The following is a 24626-nucleotide window of genomic DNA, read 5'->3' as shown; positions in this document are numbered from 1 at the left end:
ATGGAGGTAAAGAGGGGTGAAGCAACTTTCAGCAGTGAGTAGACTGAGATGTCAAATCACGACACTAGTTTCACAATACATAGCCTTAGCCATTATGAATAAAAAGGCTGTTCAAAATTGGAAAGAAATAATAGAACTTTAGAAACAAATAACTCGAGACATAAGAGAATATTAATGGCTCATGCCTATAATCCCACCCACTTTGGGAAGCTGAGGTGGGAGGATAACTTGAGTCCAGAAGTTTGAGACCAACCTGGGCAACATAGTGAGACCTTGTCTCTACAAAAAAAAAAATAAACAGAATTAGCCAGGTGTGGTGGCATGTGCTTATAATCCCAGCTACTCCAGAGGTTGAGGTGAGAGAACTACTTGAGCCTGGGAGAGCAAGGCTGCAGTGAGTCGAGATTGTGCTACTGCATGCCAGCATTGGAAACAGAGTGAGACTCTGACTTGAGGGAAAAAAAAAAAGAGATAATGGTAAGAATCAATGACACATTTGGAGCCTGGGGAAATGGGTGATGCCATTATAAATATATTGGGACTTGACAGTATGAACACAGTATGTTTAATGAGAACTGTTATATCTATGTTTCCTGCTTTATATGATTGCAAACTCAGGGGAGATGAAGTGCTGCATTGCATGCCTGGTGTTTGCAGATAACCAAGAGTCTCATGGCTCTCTGCTGGAAAAATATCTACCAAAGACAGAGACAGCACTCTCTAGGACCCTTAACAATGAATCACAATCTTTGGAGGGCAATGAATCAGGCATTTCTGTAGCTGCCTCAGTCCCAGGGAACCTGTGGAATACTAGCAATAGAGAAAAGTATACCTAGGTTAGGTACAAAGGTCTAATCCTATGGGGCTTTACCCATTTACTACCTGTGTAACTATTGGCAAATTCTCTAGCTCTATAAATGGCACCTCCATTCACCCAGTCACCCAAAACAGAAACCTTAGAGTCACCAACGTCCCCTCAATCATCTTCTCTCCATCTCCGCTGGCAACATACTAGTTGGGCTGTCATCATTTTTTGCCTGGATTGCTTCATTATCCTCTTAACTGATCTTCCCCCTTCCACTCTTGCACCTCAATGCTTTCTCCACCCACCGCTGTGCTCAATATGTCCTAGTCAAGCTGAACTAGTATCAGTTATTAGAACAAGGCAAGCTTGTTCCCATCTCACTAGTTTTGTACTCTGCCTAGACAAGAATAGTCTTTTGCCACACTTTTTACACAGCTTGCTCCTTCCCATATTGATTGTTATTCTCCCTACTTTAAAAAACTTCCTTAGTTACACTAAAAGTTCAGACTTCATCACTATGTATCATATCCATGTAACAAAACTGCACTTGTACCCCTTAAACTTCTACAATTGAAAAATAAATGGAGAAGTGGGGCAGAGCAAGGGGGCCAAATAGAATGCTCCACCAATCATGCCCCAAAAAGAACACCAATTTCACAACTATCTACACAAAAAAGGACCTTCATAAAAACGAAAAATCAGATGACCACTCACAGTACCTGGTTTTAACTTCATATTGTTAAAAGAAGCACTGAAAGAGGGTAGGAAAAAGTCTTGGATCACGAACACCACCCCTCACCCATCCCTCTGCAGTGACTACATGGTGTGGAGAGAGAATCTGTGTGCTTCAGATAGGGACAGTATAGCACTTGCGAGACATTGCATTAAATTCAGTGCTGCCTTGTCACAGCAGAAAGCAAAACTAGGTTGAAGTCTGCTGACTCCCACCCATGGAGGGAATATTTAAAACAGACAGAGCCAGAGGGGAATCACCCATCCCAGAAATCAGAACTTGAATTCTTGGAAGACTCACCACTATGAGATAAAGTGCTCTGGGGCCTTGAATTAACTTGAAAGGCAGTATAGGCCACAAGGACTTCAAGTCTTAGGTGAGTCCTAGTGATGAACTGGGCTCAGAGCCAGTGGACTTGCGGGGAGCATATGACATATTAAGATATCAGCTCCATCCTGGCGAACACCGTGAAACCCCGTCTCTACTAAAAAATACAAAAAAAAAAAACTAGCCGGGCGAGGTGGCGGGCGCCTGTAGTCCCAGCTACTCGGGAGGCTGAGGCAGGAGAATGGCGTAAACCTGGGAGGCGGAGCTTGCAGTGAGCTGAGATCCGGCCACTGCACTCCAGCCTGGGCTACAGAGCGAGACTCTGCCTCAAAAAAAAAAAAAAAAAAAAAAAAAAAAAAAAAAAAAAAAAAAGATATCAGCTGGATCGGATAATACAGCGGTTGCACCACCCCTTCCCCAACCCTAGGCTGCACAGCTCACAGTTTCAAAAGAGACTCCTTCCTTCCACTTGAGGAGAGGTGAGGGCAGAGTAAAAAGGACTTTGTCTTGCATCTTGGATACAAGCTTAACCACAGTAGGATAGGGCATCATTCAGAGTCGTGATGCCCTTTTCCAGGACCTAGCTCATGTATGACATTTCTAGACACACCCTGGGCCACAAGGGAAGCTGTTGCCTTGAAGGGAAGAACCCAGTTCTGGCAGGACCCATCATCTACTGACTAAAGAGCCCTTTATAAGGCTACTGGTCCCTGAATAACCGGTAGCAAAACTCAGGTAGTACACCATGGGCCTAGGATGAGACTCTGAGACGTGCTGGCTTCAGATGAGACTCAGCACATTCCCAAGCTGTAATGGCTATGGAGAGACACTCCAGCTTAGGAAAGGAGGAAAGAAAAGTAAAGGGGACTTTGTCTTGTGCCTTAGATACCAATTGGCCACAGAGGCATAGAGCACAGGCAAAATATTGGGGTCTCCAGTTCCAGGATTATGCTCTTGCATGGCATTTCTGGATCTGCCCAGGGCCAGAGGGGAGTCCACTGCCCTCAAGCATGAGTCCCAGGCCAAGCAGCATTCATGATAAGCTGAATAAAGAGGCCTTGGGCCTTACGGAATCATCAGCAGTAGCCTGGCAATACCCCCTGTAAGCCTATGGTAGTGGTGGCCAAGGGGTGAGGCTCCTCTGACTATGGAAAGTGAAGGGAAGACTGGGAAGAACTATGTCTCATGGCTTGAGTGCCAGTTCAGTCACAGTACAATAGAATACCAGATGGACTTCTAAGGTTTTTGACTCGAGTTCCTGGCTTCCAGATGGCATCTCTGGACCTACCAAGGGCCTAGGGGAACTCACTGTGCTGAAGGAAAAGACATAGGTATGACTGGCTTCACCAACAGGTGACTGTAGAGACCCACAGCTTTGCGTGAACACTGGCAGTAGCCAGGTAGTGGTTACAGCGGGTCTTGGCTGAAGTCCAGTGCTGTATTAGTTTAAGGCCTGACCCAGCACAGACTCAGTGGTGGTGGCCACAGGGATGCTTGTGTCAACCCACCCTCAGGTCTAGGTGGCTCAGAATAGAGAGAGACTGTTTGTCTGGGATAAAGTAAAAGAAAAGAACAAGAGTCTCTGCTTGGTAATCCAGAAAATTCTTCTGGCTCTTATTCAAGAACATTAAAGTGGAACCTCCCCAAGTCTGTGACAACCATAGGGTTTCTGGGCTTGGGGTGCCCCCTAATGCAGAGATGGCTTAGATCACAACACCCAATCCCTTTGAATATGTGGAAAGACTTCCTGAGAAGGATGGATACAAACCAACCCAGACTGTGAAGACTACAATAAATACCTAACTCTTCAATGCCCAGACACTAATGAGCATCTACAAGCATCAAGACGATCCAGGAAAACATGACCAAACCAAATGAACCACATAAGGCACCAGGGACCAATCCTGGAGAGATATGTGACCATTCAGAAAGAGAATTCAAAATATGTTTTGAGGAAACTCAAAGAAATTCAAGATAATACAGAGAAGGGATTCAGAATCCCATAAGATAAATTTAACAAAGAGATTGAAACAACTACATAGAGTAAAGCAGAAGAAAAAATTAGTGAGCTTGAAGACAGCCTATTTGAAAATGCATAGAGAGGAGACATAAGAATAAAAAACAGTTTCCCGGAGCAAGATGGACGAACAGGAGCAGTTCCAGCCTCCAGCTCCCAGCGCGAGCGACACAGAGAACAGGTGATTTCTGCATTTTCAACTGAGGTACCGGGTTCATCTCACTGGGGAGTGCCAGACAATCTTTGCTGGTCAGTTGGTGCAGCCCTACCAGTGAGAACTGAAGCAGGGCGAGCCATCGCCTCACCTGGGAAGCACAAGGGGGAAGGGAATCCCTTTTCCTAGCCAAGGGAAACTGAGACACACAACACCTAGAAAATCAGGTAACTCCCACCCTAATACTGCACTTTACCAAGGGTCTTAGCAAATGGCACACCAGGAGATTATATCCCACACCTGGATGGGAGGGTCCCACGCCCAGAGAGCCTCCATCATTGCTAGAACAGCAGTCGGAGATCTAACTGCAAGGCAGCAGCGAGGCTGGGGGAGGGGCACCCGCCATTGCTGAGGCTTCAGTGGGTAAACAAAGCCACCAGGAAGCTCGAACTGGGTGGAGGCCACCGCAGCTCAAGGGGGCCTGCCTGTCTCTGTAGACTCCATTTCTGGGGACAGGGCATAGTTAAACAAAAAGCAGCAGAAACCTCAGCAGAGGTAAATGCCCCTGTCTGACAGCTTTGAAGAGAGCAGTGGATCTCCCAGCATGGAGGTTGAGATCTGAGAACAGACAGACTGCCTGCTCAAGTGGGTCCCTGACCCCTGAGTAGCCTAACTGGGAGACATCCCCCACTAGGTGCAGACCGACACCTCACACCTCACACAGCAGGGTACACCCCTGAGACAAAGCTTCCAGAGCAAGAATCAGACAGCAACACTCGCTGTTCAGCGATATTCTATCTTCTGCAGCCTCTGCTGCTGACACCCAGGCAAACTGGGTCTGGAGTGAACCTCAAGCAATCTCCAACAGACCTACAGCTGAGGGTCCTGACTGTTAGAAGGAAAACTAACAGAAAGGACACCCACACCAAAACCCCATCAGTTTGTCACCGTCATCAAAGACCAAAGGCAGAAAAAACCACAAATATGGGAAAAAAGCAGTGCAGAAAAGCTGGAAATTCAAAAAATCAGAGAGCATCTCCCCCTCTGTTAATAGTGGGAGACTTTAGCACCCCACTGTCAATATTAGACAGATCAATGAGACAGAAAATTACCAATGATACCCAGGACTTGAATTCAGCTCTGAACCTAGTGTACTTAAAAGACATAAACAAAACTGTCCACCCCAAATCAACAGAATATACATTCTTTTCAACATCACATTGCACTTATTCTAAAATTGACCACATGATTGGAAGTAAAACATTCCTCAGCAAATGTAAAAAAACAGAAATCACAACAAACTGACTCTCAGACCACAGTGCAATCAAATTAGAACTCAGGATTAAGAAACTCATTCAAAACTGCACAAATACATGGAAACTGAACAACCTGCTCCTAAATGACTACTGGGTAAATAACGAAATTCAGGCAGAAATAAAGATGTTCTTTGAAATCAATGAGAACATAGACACAATGTACCAGAATCTCTGGGACATATTTAAAGCAGTGTGTAGAGGGAAATTTGTAGCACTAAATGCCCACAAGAGAAAGCTGGAAAGATCTAAAATTGACACCCTAATATCACAATTAAAAGAACTAGAGAAGCAAGAGCAAACAGATTCCAAAGCTAGCAGAAGGCAACAAATAACTAAGATCAGAGAAGAACTGAAGGAGATAGAGACACAAAAAACCCTCCAAAAAATCAATGAATCCAGGAGTTGGTTTTTTGAAAAGATCAACAAAATTGATAGACCACTAGCAAGACTAATAAAGAAAAAAAGAGAGAAGAATCAAATAGATGCAATAAAAAATGATAAAGGGGATATCACCACCAACCCCACAGAAATACAAACTACCATCAGAGAATACTATCAACATCTCTACGCAAAGAAACTAGAAAACATAGAAGAAATGGATATTTTCCTGGACACTTACACTCTCCCAAGACTAAACCAGGAAGAAGTCAAATGCCTGAATAGACCAATAGCAGGCTCTGAAATTGAGGCAATAATTAATAGTCTACCAATCAAAAAAAGTCCAGGACCAGATGGATTCACAGCCGAATTCTACCAGAGGTACAAGGAGGAGCTGGTACCATTCCTTCTGAAACTATTCCAATCAATAGAAAAAGAGGGAATCCTCCCTAACTCATTTTATGAGGCCAACATCATCCTGATACCAAAGCCTGGCAGAGACGCAACAAAAAAAGAGAATTTTAGACCAATATCCCTGATGAACATCGATGCAAAAATCCTCAATAAAATACTGGCAAACCGGATTCAGTAACACATCAAAAAGCTTATCCACCATGATCAAGTGGGCTTCATCCCTGGGATGCAAGGCTGGTTCAACATACGGAAGTCAATAAACGTAATCCAGCATATAAACAGAACCAAAGACAAAAACCACATGATTATCTCAATAGATGCAGAAAAGGCCTTTGACAAAATTCAACAGCCTTTCATGTTAAAAACTCGCAATAAATTCGGTATTGATGGAACGTATCTCAAAATAATAAGAGCTATTTATGACAAACCCACAGCCAATATCATACGGAATGGGCAAAAACTGGAAGCATTCCCTTTGAAAACTGGCACAAGACAGGGATGCCCTCTCTCACCACTCCTATTCAACATAGTGTTGGAAGTTCTGGCTAGGGCAATTAGGCAAGAGAAGGAAATCAAGGGTATTCAGTTAGGAAAAGAAGAAGTCAAATTGTCCCTCTTTGCAGATGACATGATTGTATAGTTAGAAAACCCCATCATCTCAGCCCAAAATCTCCTTAAGCTGATAAGCAACTTCAGCAAAGTCTCAGGATACAAAATTAATGTGCAAAAATCACAAGCATTCTTATACACCAGTAACAGACAAACAGAGAGCCAAATCATGAACGAACTTCCATTCACAATTGCTTCAAAGAGAGTAAAATACTTAGGAATCCAACTTACAAGGGATGAAAAGGACCTCTTCAAGGAGAACTACAAACCACTGCTCAGTGAAATAAAAGAGGACACAAACAAATGGAAGAACATACCATGCTCATGGATAGGAAGAATCAATATTGTGAAAGAATCAATATTGTGAAAAAGTAATTTATAGATTCAATGGCATCCCCATCAAGCTACCAATGACTTCCTTCACAGAATTGGAAAAAACTGCTTTAAATTTCATATGGAACCAAAAAAGAGCCCGCATTGCCAAGACAATCCTAAGTCAAAAGAACAAAGCTGGAGGCATCACGCTACCTGACTTCAAAGTACACTACAAGGCTACAGTAACCAAAACAGCATGGTACTGGTACCAAAACAGAGATATAGACCAATGGAACAGATCAGAGTCCTCAGAAATAATACCACACATCTACAGCCATCTGATCTTTGACAAACCTGAGAGAAACAAGAAATGGGGAAAGGATTCCCTATGTAATAAATGGTGCTGGAAAAATTGGCTAGCCATAAGCAGAAAGCTGAAACTGGATCTTTTCCTTACTCCTTATACAAAAATTAATTCAAGATGGATTAGAGACTTAAATATTAGACCTAAAACCATAAAAACCCTAGAAGAAAACATAGATAATACCATTCAGGACATAGGCATGGGTAAGGACTTCTTGTCTAAAACACCAAAAGCAAGGGCAACAAAAGCCAAAATTGACAAATGGGATCTCATTAAACTAAAGAGCTTCTGCACAGCAAAAGAAACTACCATCAGAGTGAACAGGCAACCTACAGAATGGGAGAAAATTTTTGCAATCTACTCATCTGACAAAGGGCTAATATCCAGAACCTACAAAGAACTCAAACAAATTTACAAGGAAAAACAAACAACCCCATCAAAAAGTGGGCAAAGGATATGAACAGACACTTCTCAAAAGAAGGTATTTATGCAGCCTCAGGCACATAAAAAAATGCTCATCATCACTGGCCATCAGAGAAATGCAAATCAAAACTATAATGCGATACCATCTCACACCAGTTAGAATGGAAATCATTAAAAAGTCAGGAAACAACAGGTGCTGGAGAGGATGTGGAGAAATAGGAACACTTTTACACTGTTGGTGGGATTGTAAACTAGTTCAACTGTTGTGGAAGACAGTGTGGTGATTCCTCAAGGATCTAGAACTGGAAATACCATTTGACCCAGCCATCCCATTACTGGGTATATACCCAAAGGATTATAAATCATGCTGCTATAAAGACACATGCACATGTATGTTTATTGCGGCACTATTCACAACAGCAAAGACTTGGAATCAACCCAAATGTCCATCAGTGACAGACTGGATTAAGAAAATGTGGCACATATACACCATGGAATACTATGCAGCCATAAAGAAGGATGAGTTTGTGTCCTTTGTAGGGACATGGATGCAGCTGGAAACCATCATTCTTAGCAAACTATCGCAAGAACAGAAAACCAAACACCGCATGTTCTCACTCATAGGTGGGAACTGAACAATGAGATCACTTGGACTCGGGAAGGGGAACATCACACACCGGGGCCTATCATGGGGAGGGGGGAGGAGGGACGGATTGCACTGGGAGTTATATCTGATGTAAATGACGAGTTGATGGGTGCTGACGAATTGATGGGTGCAGCACACCAACATGGCACAAGTATACATATGTAACGAACCTGCACGTTATGCACATGTACCCTAGAACTTAAAGTATAATAATAATAAAAAAAAAAGAGAAAAAAAATCAGGAAACAACAGGTGCTGGAGAGGATGTGGAGAAACAGGAGCACTTTTACACTGTTGGTGGGACTGTAAACTAGTTCAACCATTGTGGAAAACAGTATGGCGATTCCTCAAGGATCTAGAACTAAAAATACCATATGACCCAGCCATAGCATTACTGTGTATGTACCCAAAGGATTATGAATCATGCTGCTATAAAGACACATGCACACGTATGTTTATTGCGGCACTATTCACAATAGCAAAGACTTGGAATCAACCCAAACGTCCATCAGTGACAGACTGGATTAAGAAAATGTGTCACATGTATGCCATGGAATGCTATGTAGCCATAAAGAAAGATGAGTTAGTGTCCTTTGTAGGGACATGGGTGCAGCTGGAAACCATCATTCTCAGCAAACTTTTGCAAGAACAGAAAACCAAACACCGCATGTTCTCACTCATAGGTGGGAACTGAACAATGAGATCACTTGGATATGGGAAGGGGAACATCACACACTGGGGCCTATTATGGGGAGGGGGGAGGGGGAGGAATGTCAGTGGGAGTTATAACTGATGTAAATGATGAGTTGATGGGTGCTGACGAGTTGATGGGTGCAGCACACCAACATGGCACAAGTATACATATGTAACAAACCTGCACATTGTGCACATGTACCCTAGAACTTAAAGTATAATAATAAAAAAAAAGAACCTACAAAGAACTCAAACAAAGTTACAAGAAAAAAACAAACAACCCCATCAAAAAGTGGGCAAAGGATATGAACAGACATTTCTCAAAAGAAGACATTCATACAGCCAACAGACACATGAAAAAATGCTCATCATCACTGGCCATCAGAGAAATGCAAATCAAAACCACAATGAGATACCATCTCACACCAGTTAGAATGGCGATCATTAAAAAGTCAGGAATCAACAGGTGTTGGAGAGGATGTGGAGAAATAGGAACACTTTTACACTGTTGGTGGGATTGTAAACTAGTTCAACCATTATGGAAAACAGTATGGCGATTCCTCAAGGATCTAGAACTAGATGTACCATATGACCCAGCCATCCCATTACTGGGTATATACCCAAAGGATTATAAATTATGCTGCTATAAAGACACATGCACTCGTATGTTTATTGCAGCACTATTCACAATAGCAAAGACTTGGAATCAACCCAAATGTCCATCAGTGACAGATTGGATTAAGAAAATGTGGCACATATACACCATGGAATACTATGCAGCCATCAAAAAGGATGAGTTTGTGTCCTTTGTAGGGACATGGATGCAGCTGGAAACCATCATTGTTAGCAATCTATCACAAGAACAGAAAACCAAACACCGCATGTTCTCACTCATAGGTGGGAACTGAACAATGAGATCACTTGGACTCAGGAAGGGGAACATCACACACAGGGGCCTGTCATGGGGAGGGGGGAGGGGGGAGGGATTGCATTGGGAGTTATACCTGATGTAAGTGACAAGTTGATGGGTGCAGCACACCAACATGGCACAAGTATACATATGTAACAAACCTGCACGTTATGCACATGTACCCTACAACTTAAAGTATAATAATAATAAATAAATTTTAAAAAAATAATAAATAAATAAATACAGTAAAATTCAAAAAAAAAAAAAAAGAATAAAAAACAATGAAGCAACAACTATAGTATCTACAAAATAGCCTCAAAAAGGCAAATCTAAGAGTTATCAGCCTTAAAGAGCAAGTAGATAATGAGAATGAGATAGGGGTAGAAGTATTCAAAGGGATAATAACACGGAACTTCCCAACCTAGGGAAAGATATCAATATCCAAGTACAAGAAGGATAAAGAACACCAGGCAAATTTAACCCAAAGACCATTCAAAGCATTTAATAATTAAACACCCAAAGGTCAAGGATAAAGAAAGGATTCTAAAAGAAGCAAAAGAAAAGAAAGAAATAACATACGCTGGAGTTTCAACACCTTTGACAAGACTTTTTAGTAGAAACCTTAAAGGCCAGTAGAGAGTGGCACGACATATTTAAGATGCTGAAGGAAAAATAAACTTTTGCCCTAGAATAGCATATCTGGTGAAAATATCCTTCAAACACGAAGGAGAAACAAAGACTTTTCCAGATGAGCAAAAGCAGAGGGATTTCATCAATACCAGACTCATCCTATAAGAAATGCTAAAGGGAGTACTTCAATCAGAAAGAAAAGGACATTAATGAGCAATAAGAAATCATCGGAAGGTACACAACTCACTGGTAATATTGAGGACAAGGAAAAACACAGAATCAGGAAGAAATCCCAAACCTGAACAGACTAATCAACAAGTAATGAGACAAAAGCCATAATTAAAGCTCTCCCAGAAGGTGGAGGTTGCAGTGAGCTGAGATCATGCCACTGCACTCCAGCCTGGACAACAGAGTGAGACTCGGTCTCGGAGGGGTGGCGGGTGGGGGGTGGTGGGGGCGGTTGGAAAGTCTCCCAGGAAAGAAAGCCCAGGACCTGATGGCTTCACTGTCAAATTCTAACAAATATGTAAGATTAGCTCATATCCATTCTACTGAAACTATTTTGAAAAATAGAACAGGAAGAAGTACTTCCAAACTCATTCTATGAGGCCAGTAGTACCCTGATACCAAAACCAGACAAAGACACATGAAAAAATGAAAACCATAGGTCAATATCACTGATGAATATTGATGCAAAAATCCTCAACAAAATTCTAGCAACACATTAAAAAAATAATTCATCATGGCCAAATGGGATTTATCCCACAGATGTGGGGATGGTTCAGCATATGCAAATCAATTAATGTGATACATCATATCAACAGAATGAAAGATAAAAATCATATGGTCATTTCAATTGATGCTGAAAAAGTATTTGATAAAATTCAACATCTTTTCCTAATAAAAATCCTCAGAAGACTGGGTATAGGAGAAACACACTTCAACATAATAAAAGTCATTAATTGCTGACCCATAAGTATCATACTAGAAGGGGAAATACTGAAATACTTTCCTCTAAGGTTGGGAACATGACAAAGATGCCCAATTTCACCTTTATTCAATGTAGTACAGGACGTCCTACCTACAGGAGTCAGATGAGAAAAGAATTAAATATCATCCAAATTTGAAAGGAAAAAGACAAATTATCCTTGTTTGCAGAAGATATAATCTTATATTTGGAAAAACCTAAAGCCTCCAGAAAAAGAGCTATTAGAATTGACAAAAAAAAAAATTTAGTAAAGTTATAGGATAAAAAACTTCCATACAAAATCTAAAACATTTGTATATGTCAACACGTGAACATTCTGAAAAAGAAATCAAGAAATAATCTCATTTACGATGGCTCCAAATAAAATGAAATACCTAGGAATTAACATAAACAAGAAAAGAAATGATCTCTACAATATATATTATAAAACAATGAGGATAGAAACTGAAGCAGAAACAAAAGGAAAGATATTCCATGTTCATAGAGTGGAAGAACACATTTTGTTAAAATGTTTGTACTACTCAAAGCAATCTACAATTTTAATGTAATCTCTATCAAAATATTAATGACATTCTTCTGCATAAATGGAAAAAACAATCCTAAAATTTATATGGAACCACTTAAACCCAGAATAACCAAAGCTATCTTAAGCAAAAATAATAAAACTGAAGGAATCACATTATGTGACTTTACATTATACTATAGAGGTATAGTAATCACAATAGTGTGGTGCTGGCATACAACAGACACACAGATCAGTGGAACAGAATAGAGAACCCTGAGATAAATCTATGCATTGATAGTGAACTCATTTCAGACACAGGTGCTGAGAACATACATTGGGGAATGGACTGTCTCTTCAGTAAAGGGTGCTGGGAAAACTGGATATCATAGGTAAAAGAATAAACTAGAGCCCTATATCTCACCATATGCAAACATCAAATCAAAGTGGATTAAAGGCTTCTGTCTAAGATCTGAAACTATTACAAGAAAATATTGGGGAAACTCTCCAGGACATTGGACTGGGCAAAGATTTGTTGAGCAATACCCCACAAGCATAGGCAATCAAAGCAAAAATGGACAAATGGGGTGCCATAAAGTTAAAAAATCTTCTGGAAATAATCAACGAAGTGAAGAGATAACTCACAGAATGGGAGAAAATATTTGCAAACTACCCATCGGACAAGGGATTCACAACCAGAACATACAAAGAGTTCAAAAAACTCTATAGGAGAAAAATCTAATAATCCAATTTAAAAATGGGCAAAAGAGCTAAAAAGACATTTATCAAAAGAAGATAAACAGGCATATGAAAAGGTGCTTAACATCACTGATAAGCAGAGAAATGTAAATCAAAACTACAATGAGATAACACCTCACCTCAGTTAAAATGGCTTTTATCCAAAATACAGGTAATAACAAATGCTGGTGAGAATGTGGAAAAAAGGGAACCCTCATATACTGTTGGTGGGAATGTAAATTAGTACAATCACTATAGAGAACAATTTGGAGGTTTCTCAGAAAACAAAGTAGAGCTATCATAAGATCCAGTAATCTCACTGCTGGTTATATATCCAAAAGAAAGGAAATCAGTCTATCAATGAGATATCTACACTCTCATGTTTATTGCAGCAGTATTCACAACAGCCAGAATTTGGAAGTAACTGGTGTCCATCGACAGATGAATGGATAAAGAAACTGTGGTGCATATGGGCAAAACAGCTGAAAAGACATTATCACTCACCTGTTCATAGCCTCTAGGCAAAACAGCTAGGGCTCTGGGTCCTTCTATACACATTCTAACACAGCAAATGTAACATAGCAGATGTTTACAAGAAAGGAGGGCTTCCTCCTTGTCCAAGGTATCTAAGTCCCAATTCTGAGCTTGGAGACCACTATGGAGGAGTCTCCAAGGCAAAGGGCACACATGGAGAATGAGATCCTATCAATTGCAACAATATAGATAAAACTGGAGGTCATTATGTTAAGTGAAATAAGCCAGGCACAGAATGACAAACTTCACATGTTGTCACTTATTTGTGGTAACTAAAAATTAAAATAATTGAACTTACATAGACAGAGGAAAAAGGATGATTACCAGAGGCAGGGAAGGATGGTGGGATGTCAGTGGGTCAGAGGGCAGTGGGGATGGTTAATGGGTACAAAAAATAGAAAGAATGAATAAGGTCTACCATTTGATAGCACAACAGCATCATTATAGTAAAAAAAATCATTTAATCGCACATTTAAAAATAACTAAAAGAGTATAATTAGATGGTTTGTAACACAAAGAATGCCCCATGCTTGAGGGGACAGATACACCCCTTTACCCTGATTTGACTATTACACATTGCATTCCTGTATCAAAATATCTCATGTAACTCAAATACATAAACCTACTATGTACCCACAAAATATGAGAATAAAATAAAAATAATTATTCATACTGATTAGGTTGTAAAGTGATAATATTTGTGATATATTGGGTTAAAATATGTATTATTAAAATTTTTAAAAGAAAGAAAAGAAAAGAAAACTCTATCAAGAAATTAAGTAGGGTTTTCTTATACAGATATTTGGGAATGGACACTGCTTAAGATAGGTTTAGGGAAGAATTTTCTGGGCAGAAGACATTCAAATTGAGATCTAAAGGATAAGAAATGTCATGAGGTAAAATTAATAAGAGGCAAGATCCTATAGGGCCTTTTAGGGTACTCTATTTGGATTTCATTCAGAGTGTGACGGGAAGTCCTTGGAAGATTTTAAGTAGATGTTATATAATCTTATTTATATTTAAACAAAGCAAAACAAAAGCAAACAGATGAAAATCCTTTGGCTACTGTGTGGAGAATGAATTGTAGTGAGGAAAGAAGGCCTGTTACAATATTGCAGGGATGGGGGTACTTACACAATTGCCACATTATTTCCTAAAGCAACTAAGCCTATTGTAAGTCAAGCAGTTGGGGCAAATTAAATGTTGCTGTGAAAGGCCTTCAAGTGAGCATTCCTATGGTCACATACCCATGGCAAAGGTATGGGTCAGTCTTAAAACCTGAGTAGAATAAGAACAATTCTGAATATAAACAAAGTGAGGTTGGGGGCAGTAACTCATGTCTGTAATCCTAACACTCTGGGAGGTCGAGGCAGGCAGATGACTTGAAGTCAGGAGTTTGAAATCAGCCTGGCCAACATGGTGAAACCCCATCTCTATTAAAAACAGAAAAATTAGCTGGGCAAGGTGGCACATGCCTGTAATCCCAGCTACTTGGGTGGCTGAGACATAAGAGTCACTTGAATCCAGGAGGCAGAAGTTGCAGTGATCTGAGATTATACCAGGCTAAACTCCAGCGTGGGTGACAGAGCAAAACTCTGTCTCAAAAAAAAAAAAAAAAAAAAAAAAAAAAAAAGTACTGAGATTCATGTAGACATCCGTTGTCTTCATTCAACCACCAGCCATCTGGCTGTCATGATCTCTTATCAGATAAGGCATTCACCTATAACACTCAAAGCTAAGAATTGTCGATATTTTAGGGCGATTTTTTCCCTTCATATGGGAAGCTTACACCACTAGGGAGAAAAACAGTACTGAAATCTGAAAAGTAAATAAAAGTAAATTATATCTGTTATCTCAGTTTAAGAGTCGAGAGGTGACATAGGAAAGACAGCCAGACTTTTAGCATATTATAAAGCAATTTCCAAGAACTCCTAGAAGGTAGCCACACAATAGGTTACATTGAAATTCAATCCATAGAGTTCCAGATTAAAATAGTCAAGTGGGATCACCTAGTCCAAACCCTTCATCTTACAGTTGAGGAAACCTTAGATCAAAGAGGTAGGAAGACTTATCAGATCCCACAGCAGCTTAATTGGAGACTTGGAATATATGGAATATACATATAGTCAGCATCCATTTCCCATGGAAGAAAAGCAAACAAATACATCACTAAATAATAATAGTGTCATGGGAATGTTTGAATAATGCAGCCTAGAAATCACTCACCTGTTCATAGTCTCTAGGCACAACAACTAGGGCTCTGGGTCCTTCTACACAAATTCTAACATAGCAAATGTAACATAGCAGATGTTTACAAGAAAGGAGGGCTTCCTCCTTGTCCAAAGTGTCTAAGTCCCAATTCTGAGCTTGGAGACCACTATGGAGAAGGAGTCTCCAAGGCAAAGGGCACACAATGATAAACAACAAACTGCATCTGGCTTCTAGGCAGGTTTCTTTGAATTCCTGGGGTTATAAAAAATTTTTGAACTAGATGCCAACATTCAAAATGAAGGACATTTCACATAATCCAGATTTTTTTTTTGCTTTTCTTTAACAATGAAATTTACTAATACAGTCATCCCTCAGTATCCATGGGGGATTGATTTCAGAGCCACCTACATTCCTAACCCCACCCATTGGGTGGATAATGAAATCCATGGATGCTCAAGTCCCCGATACAAAATAACATAGCATTTGCATATAATCTATGCACATTCTCTCCTATATTTTAAGTCATCTCTAGATGTACTTATGTTACTTAATACCATGTAATGCTATGTAAGTAGTTGTTATACTGTATTTTAAAATTTGTATTTTTTTATTGTTGTATTATTATTTTTGTTGTTTTTTAAAAAATATTTTTGATCTGTGGTTGGTTGAATCCATGGATGTGGAATCCAAGAATATTGATGGCTGACTCTAGTGAGCTGGATTTGAGTGGCAGCTCTCCTTCTTCAGATCAGGTATGTGCTGTCCAGTTTGACAGGATCACTACCGGGTCTGCTTTATTTATTTATGTGCACCCTTTTATTTTTTTTAATGTGAACAAAGACACTTTAATGGTTAGTGGATTAAAGCCTGCTTTAATTTCAGATAGTTTAAATTGTTCTTGTGCTTTTCCATGCTTAGTAAAACTTGTGAGACCCTGGTAGTAAGGAAGGGAGTAATACCTTAATCTTTGCTTAAGTGTTGACTCCACAATTAGAAAGACCCACAGGGGCTCACTGAGAATGATGACTATTAAGACACCAGATTTAGTTTAGTGTTTTTCTAGGCTGGTTTTATAAAATTTGCCTTAGAGCAGGGACAAGAAATAGGGATAAAAACCATGAATGGAGCCTGTGCCCACGAGTATAAATGCATCAGTCTTTGTTTCAATACTTCATTCTCTGTCTCTCAGAAATTTTCTCTCTCTCGCTGCCCCTCTCTCTCTCTCTCTCTCTCGTGTGTGTGTGTGTGTGTGTGTGTGTGTGTGTGTTAGGGGTGAGATGGGAGTGGGCAGACCTGTATGGATTCTGCGGTGAGCTTTCAGGTGAGAGCTTTTGGTGTACACTTTGCTGCATCCTGCGAAGTCACATTGGTGAATCCGTCTTCTCTTCAAGTCAAGCGACTCTTCTCCCTGCATTTGGGCCATTGCTGCTGGTCTGATCAAAGAAATAGAGATAAAGCCAAACAGTGACTTTACAGTGAAGGCTTAAAAAAATGAATTTACATTCATTGGTGCCACCTCATATCTGCTTTTAATTTATGCGAATTTAATGCTAGGTCCCCCCAAAAAGAAATAATTGGAATAGTAAAAAAAATTCTGTCAACTAGGCCATTCTGCTCAGTAGGTACAGGTCTCTCAGTAGGTGCTCAGAGAAAGCATGCGAGGTGGTAGTGTTTCCTTCAGTGGTTGTGTTCCCAAATAGTGTGAGCATTTCACTTCAATAAGTTTCATTCTCCTGCTTAAAGAAATTTGATTTTCATACAACAGTTGTTGCCAAACACAAGCCAACTACTTCCAATTAGTTCTGATATTGAAAGACAAAGCTGTTTTAAACTTACAGAGAGAAACAATACACAACTACACTTTGTGGGAAATTTGAAGACTTTTCAAAAGAAAAATTGATGATTTACAGTTAGAACATAGCTCTACCATAACATGCATGTACATGCACATGTATGCACACAAACTCGTATACTTTCACTGGAAAGGTAGTCTCCCTACATTTCTTGTCCTCAAATTCTTACTCTTGTGTCTGATCATTGGTTCCACCTATACATATGTGCAAATGTACACACATACACACACACATATACACAAAGACAGACTTGAAGACAAAAAGTACTCACTCTTGCTGTAGTCCCTGCAGACTCTGTAAGGCTGAGGATCCACTCTCAATTGTACTCTCCTCACTGTCACTTGGAATCTCCAGTGGAGACATGGAGGTGGGGTCAACTTTCACTAAAAGCAAAGAAAGGGAGCAGTGTGAGCTAAAAATATATGTGCCTCTTTAATCATTTTCAGAATTCCCAGTTTGTCCCACCTAAAGAAGTGGCAGCAAGATAGAAAAATAAAGAAAAAAACAAAGATGAAGGAAGTGTATTTGTATGGAAGGAAGAGAATAACATTTTATTTTATTACTTTGCATAGCAGGGAACAGAAATGCCTTTAAAGTAAGAGTAGTATGGAGAGTTCTGATACCACTAGAATGAGAGTGTCTGTAGGATATGGTTTGGGTATGATTCATCTCTATCTCCAGCTACCAGGACAGGGTCTGCTGAAAAGTTAGTTTCAACGTGTGTGTGTGTTGAATTGAACTCACTGAATAGCTCCTGGCTGTCCTAAAATCAAATTATAGGATTAGTCCAGATGTGAGAACATCTACCTTGGCCTTTGTGCTCTTAAACAGAAATGAGTCAATGAGATGAAACATACACCTACCACCTAGTAGGTGCTTGATACAACCTTCCTTTCCACCTATGTTGGGAGAAGCTGTCAAATATTCCTTATTATCAAACACTGATGTTTCTGATTCCTAACAAAACTCAATCAGGTGCTCAACAGTCTCCTAGATCCAGTGAAACCTTCAAAATTTCTATAGAGAAGAAACTTGGGGGTGGTGATAAGGTGGGGAACAAGTATTTGGTTAAAAGAGTTGTCCTATACTTTGCATATCATTCATTAAAAAGTTTTAAGCATGTATCTTGAGGTGTGCATGTTTGTGCATGTATGTGATATACAGGTACTGGTATCCTACAATTTTATATGCATTATAAGAAAACAAACAAAAAGTAGTACGTCATCTCACTTAAGTTAAAGTGGCTATTATCAAAAAGACAAAAGACAGTAAGTGCTGGTGAGTGTGTGGAGAAAAGGGAACCCTTACGCACTGTTGATGAGAATGTAAACTAGTTATAGCCTTTACGGAAAACAGTATGGAGGTTCCTCAAAAAATTAAAATTAGAACTACCGTATGATCTGGCAATCTCCCTTCTGGGTATATATCCAAAGGAAATAAAATCATGTGCCCAAAAGATATCTGCATCCCTGTTTAGTGCAGCATTATTCACAATAGCCAAGATGTGGAACCAACCTAAAATATCTATCAACAAATGAATGAATAAAGGAAATGTGACACACACACACACACACATATACAATATAATATTATTCAGCTATAACAAAGAACAAAATCCTGACATTTGTGAGAGCACAGATGAACCTGGAGGACATTATGTTAAGTGAAATATGCCAGGCACAGAAGGACAAATAGTGCATGATCTAACTCATATTTGGAATCCAAAAATTTAATCTCATGCAAGTAGAGTAGAATGGTAGTTACCAGAGGCTGGGGTGGCTAGTGGGGAGGGGGATGGGGAGATGTTGGTCTAAGGATGCATAATTATAGTTAGATAGGAGGAATACATTTCAAGAGATCTATCAGATAGGAGGAATACATTTCAAGAGATCTATTGCATAGCAAGGTGAGTATAGTTAATGATGATACACTTTATTAAAATTGTAAAGAGAATGGATATTAAGCGCTCTCACCACAAAAATGATAATAAGGTAATGCATTTGTTATTTAGCTAGATTTAACCATTCCAGAATGCATATATACTTCGAAACATCATGCTATAGATGATAAAACATACAATATTACCTGTCAATTTTTAAGGGTAAGAAAATACAAATTTTGATACGTTCTTCTTGCACTCCAATTGTTTTATATGTGCCCCCTAAGGTTTAGTAAGCCCACCATTTTGGATACCGATGTGGTTTGGCTGTGCCCCCACCCAAATCTCAACTTGAATTGTATCTCTCAGAATTTCCACATGTTGTGGGAGGGACCCAGGGGGAGGTAATTGAATCATAAGGGCCAGTTTTCCCCTGCTATTCTCATGATAGTGAATAAGTCTCATGAGATCTGATGGGTTTATCAGGGGTTTCTGCTATTCTTTCTTCCTTATTTTTCTCTTGCTGCCACTATGTAAGAAGTGTCTTTTGCCTCCCGCCATGATTCTGAGGCCTCCCCAGCCATGTGGAACTGCAAGTCCAATTAAACCTCTTTTTCTTCCCAGTCTCGAGTATGTCTTTATCAACACCATGAAAACGAACTCATACAGATACCACTGGGCCAATGCCCTTAGCTTGGAACCACATTGAGCACATTTAAAATTTATTCTGTTTATTTAGAGTGGCTCTGATGGACTGATGATATTATGGAGACTATTCAAAGCTCCTTCAAACCATCCCTTGATGCTACCACTGCCTTTATCTCAGCAAACTATCATACGGGAAATTTTATTTCCTTTTTTATTTGTTTCCTTTTTGTGGTTTGTTTGTTTGGCTCTCCTTTCGTATATGGAATGGATCTCATATCTCAAAATAAGATTGTGAACACTTATCATTACCACACTTAACCACTAGTCAATGATAATATTTGTATTCAGAAGACCAGTGCAGTCTCAGCAACTTGATGCTTAGTAGTATATTGTTTTTCAGCCTCCTACATTTAGTATAGGGCATCAAATTTCAAAGGTAGAGACTCTTTTATACTAAGCTGAAATCTGCTTCCTAATCATTTCCACCCCTTGCCCTTTTCGATATATGCAAAACTTTACCAACCTGCTTTAGAGGCCACATAATTTTCCTTGATCATTCCTGATTACAAACTAAAACAGATATACCTCTGGGAGGAGAACTAGTGGTTGGGGAATAGTGGTGGAAGACAGACTTAATTTCTACCTTTCTGAATTTTTGAACTTATTTTAAAAATAAAATGGAAGATTATAGCATTTGAATTCTCTCTTGGACAAATTTTCAAGTTTGTTTATCAAATTATCTGTTGCAAGACAACTAAGACAACTACTAGCACTGTGTTAAGTTCTCTGGAGGCATACATTAAAAAAATTAATATAGAGTATTATTTTTGAGGAATCTACAATTCAGTTGTGAAAATAATGCCCAGACACTTGTGATACAGGCAAATAAATAAGTAAAATGGAAAGTGATAGATGCCAAATGAGGAAGAACACAAGGAAGATGACAATATTTCAATTACTTCTTTTGTAGGGAAGAGAAAAGGGAAAGTATTGGTAGAGACAGGAGCTAATACTGGCTAAGTATGTTTGAGATAGAAATATTGTTCTCAGCTTTTCCACCAAAGCATTCTGAAGGCGTAAAATAAACACATTATCCTGAAAAGTCCGAGGGTGGATGCCTTTAGTAAGCTTAACCTCTTTTTGAAGTGTGTGGCTTATCTTAACAGGTTTTGCAAATTTTGCATTTTGTAATACAAGATAATCATATTTTAAATATAAAATGCTTTAAATTATTTAATATCAAATAATATGGAAGTTCCAGGAAGTTGTTTGATATGTCACTGATAGATATGCATACCTGGTCGAGAAGCATGGTCTAATCAAGAGTCATTGTACATTCTTTTTTTTTTGAAACGGAATTTTGCTCTGTCACCCAGGCTGGAGTGCAGTGGCACACTCTTGGCTCACTGCAAGCTCCGCCTCCTGGGTTCATGCCATTCTCCGGCCTCAGCCTCCCGAGTAGCTGGGACTACAGGCGCCTGCCACCACGCCCGGCTAATTTTTTGTACTTTTAGTAGAGATGGGGTTTCACCATGTTAGCCAGGATGGTCTCGATCTCCTGACCTCATGATCCACCCACCTCGGCCCCTCAAAGTGCGGGGATTACAGGCATGAGCCACCATGCCCGGCCGAGTCATTGTACATTCTTAAGCATTAAAAAGACATGATAAAAACAGTACTTATGAAAGATTACTGTTGAAGCAGTGTCCAGGAATAACTGGAGGTGAAGAGAGACAGGAGATAGGATGACTCAAAAAGGGAATAGATTCAGGAAGGCCAGGAAAGGGGCAATATTGTTACTTACCTGATCCAGCATTTTTACCATCTCCTCCAATGAGTGGGACTGTAATGGCTGCAGGGCCCCCATCTGCAGGCAAAGCAGTATACACCATGGGCAGAGACTGCACTACCACTGGGATGGTCTTCAGGCCACCCATCTTATTTGGCAGACTGACTGAGGGGATAGTGTGAATGACATGTAAGATCTGCTGGCCACCAGTGCTCTGAGAGGAGGTCAGGACAGAGCCTGGGGTCAGAACAGTAGGAATGTTTGCTGAAGTGCTCATGTCAGATGTTGACGTGGACACCACAAGGGTCTGGGGAGCAGACTGTGGCTTCGGGGGACGTACTGGAGCTTGTAGCATGCTAGCAGGCTGGAGAGGAGCCTTGGGCTTGTGAAAGGAGAGGTCAACTGGTTCCACTTGGGGCAGGCTGAAATCACTAGCCAAAAGTTCTTCTGGGGGCTCAATCTTGATGTCATTAAACAGTGCTGGGTTCTCCATGGGGTTGGCATCCAGGAGTGTTGGAGAAGTCATATTACTTCTGTATTCTATCTCAGAGGGATCTCTGTTCCGAACAGAACTAGTGACCTTAAATAAACAAATGAGAGATGCGTAAGTCAGTGTTAGTACCCTGAAGAGACATGCAAGCAATGTAAAAAAGAAATCTCAGTTCATTTCACATGGAAGGAATACATGGTGCTGGGAGAAATAAGGCAAGAGTAAACTAAAGAGAAAAAAGGAAGGGAAACTTTACTGAGTACCAGTAAGTACCAGGTACTGTATCAGGCAATTGTTAAAAATTATTTCATTTAACCTTCACAACAATCTTGCAAAACTATTTAAAGTCAACACTTTATGAGCATCCACTATAAGCTTAGTGGCAGCTCACATGAATAAAGTACAGCCAATAAGTACATACTAACATACTAAATATAATAATAGAATAATGTGACTAGTTTATAAATCATTCCATACTAAATAATGTAACAGGCATACAAGCAAGGCGTTTTAGAAAAACAAAAGGGAATGACTCATTCTGTCTAGAAAAGGAAGGCTTCAAGGAGGAGATGATACTTCAGATGAGTCATAGAAAATTAATAGAAATTTTCTAGGCAGATAAGAGATAAGAAAGATATTCCTGTCTATAGAGCCATAACAACAGACAATATAATTACAGAATAAACTATGAAATAAACTTGCAATACAGTTAGTTGTATTATATGCAAAATTGAACTCTGTAACTTTTTAATTCTGGGATTTTTTTAAGAAAACTAATAAATGATTTAAATGATCATAAATGATTTAAACTAATAAATAATTTTATTAGTTTAAAAAACTAATAAATTTTTTTAAAAAGCTAATAAATGATAACTTTATATGTAATATATGAAGTAAAGCCTTAACCTAATTAAAAACTTTCTAAGAATTCCATGAATTCAAAGGTCAAGGATATAACGAACTGTGTATGCCACTGCCAAGCAACACTCTGGATCTTGAAGATGAGTTTGGAGATGGTGGTACCTCTTTAGCCAGTAAACAAACAAGCCTCCATTATTTATTAGCATTATATTTGAATTATTGGAGTTTTAAATTATGAAAAATTTTAAGGAATACATCCTTTATATAAAACATAGCCACTTTTAGTTTTGTATATTTGGAAGATGAGGAAAGGTAGAGTTCAATGAAAGGTTGGCTGATAGAAGATAATTGTTTGGAAGAGAGGAATAACAAGGGAAGAAGTATTTCTGTGAGATTTAACTAGCTTCTCAATGAAGATTGATTGAAAGAGGAATAAAACTAGATTAAAAGAAATTCAAAAGAAAGCACGTGGAAAAATAGCGATGAGACGTAAAAATATTTGACTATTGACTGGATATTGGACAATATTAATGAATTATTGTTAATTTTAAGGTGTGATAATTACGTTATGCTTACGATTTTTTAAAATTTAGGTGAGAGATAATAAGGGTCTGAATTCAGAGAGTAATAAGTGGCAGGGGAGGCAGTGTCTTCTTGCTCTGACTTTATTTTAAAAACACTCAGAGTGCTGCAGTGAGCTATAATCACATCACTGCACTCCAGTCTGGGTGACAGAGCAAGACTCTGTGTCAAAAACACATGACAAAAACCCTCAGAGCAGGCTGGGAATGAGTAACAGCACCAAAAACCCATCCGTGCTTTGTCTCCAGAATTTAGCCAAACTACCATCTTCTTTTCCCTTCTTTTACGCTACAACACTCTTGGTTTCTTGATTTGCAAGCCCCTATCCCAACTCAGCCCTTGTTTGTGGTCCAAATATTGCTTCAATCTGCTCCTCCAGGACATGATTTCTGTGATTTGTCCCACTGTTTCACATACTGCGAATGTAACCCATCCCTCATGGGTGGATTTGAACCATCCAGATAAGGGGGGAGTAGAATCCTGTTGACAGGGAGAGGAAGTTGTCAAGATTGGCTCTGCTGAACATAAAACTCCCCTGTTCTCAGAATCCCTCAAATCAACTTAAGGTCTTATTTTTCCTACATTTCCCACATATCTCTTCACTTGAGTAGCTCTATTCCCAGATTAAAAAGATAGAATCCAAGGAAACTTCAAAAGAAAAAATGTTATGTTATCTCTTTCCATAGTCTCTCTATCATTGCTGTCAATAACAGTGAGAAATAGAGTTACAATAGAAAGCATAAGAAGAGGTTCAGTGTAGGGCAGGCACGGTGGCTCATGCCTGTAATCCCAGCACTTTGGGAGGCCAAGGCAGGTG

At 39.5% G+C, this 24626-nt stretch overlaps 1 protein-coding gene across 7 annotated transcripts in view; it reads right to left on the bottom strand.

The window, feature by feature from the left end:
* The window catches only part of KLF8 (KLF transcription factor 8), a 291262-nt gene that overhangs the window by 5087 nt on the left and 261549 nt on the right, over window positions 1-24626 (bottom strand). For all 7 annotated transcript variants that reach the window (XM_065538337.2, XM_074030296.1, XM_005593723.5 and 4 more), the window contains 3 exons: window positions 21892-22456; window positions 17832-17943; window positions 17001-17140 (listed from right to left, as the gene is read on the bottom strand). In XM_065538337.2, the coding sequence (XP_065394409.1) occupies window positions 17001-17140; window positions 17832-17943; window positions 21892-22456 (817 nt within the window). The remainder of the gene's footprint in view (window positions 1-17000; window positions 17141-17831; window positions 17944-21891; window positions 22457-24626) is intronic.

The sequence above is a fragment of the Macaca fascicularis genome, chromosome X, assembly GCF_037993035.2.
Source record: "Macaca fascicularis isolate 582-1 chromosome X, T2T-MFA8v1.1".
NCBI classification, from domain to species: domain Eukaryota; kingdom Metazoa; phylum Chordata; class Mammalia; order Primates; family Cercopithecidae; genus Macaca; species Macaca fascicularis.
Note: the sequence above shows the minus strand (reverse complement) of the source record. Positions and strands in the feature narration are given on the sequence as shown.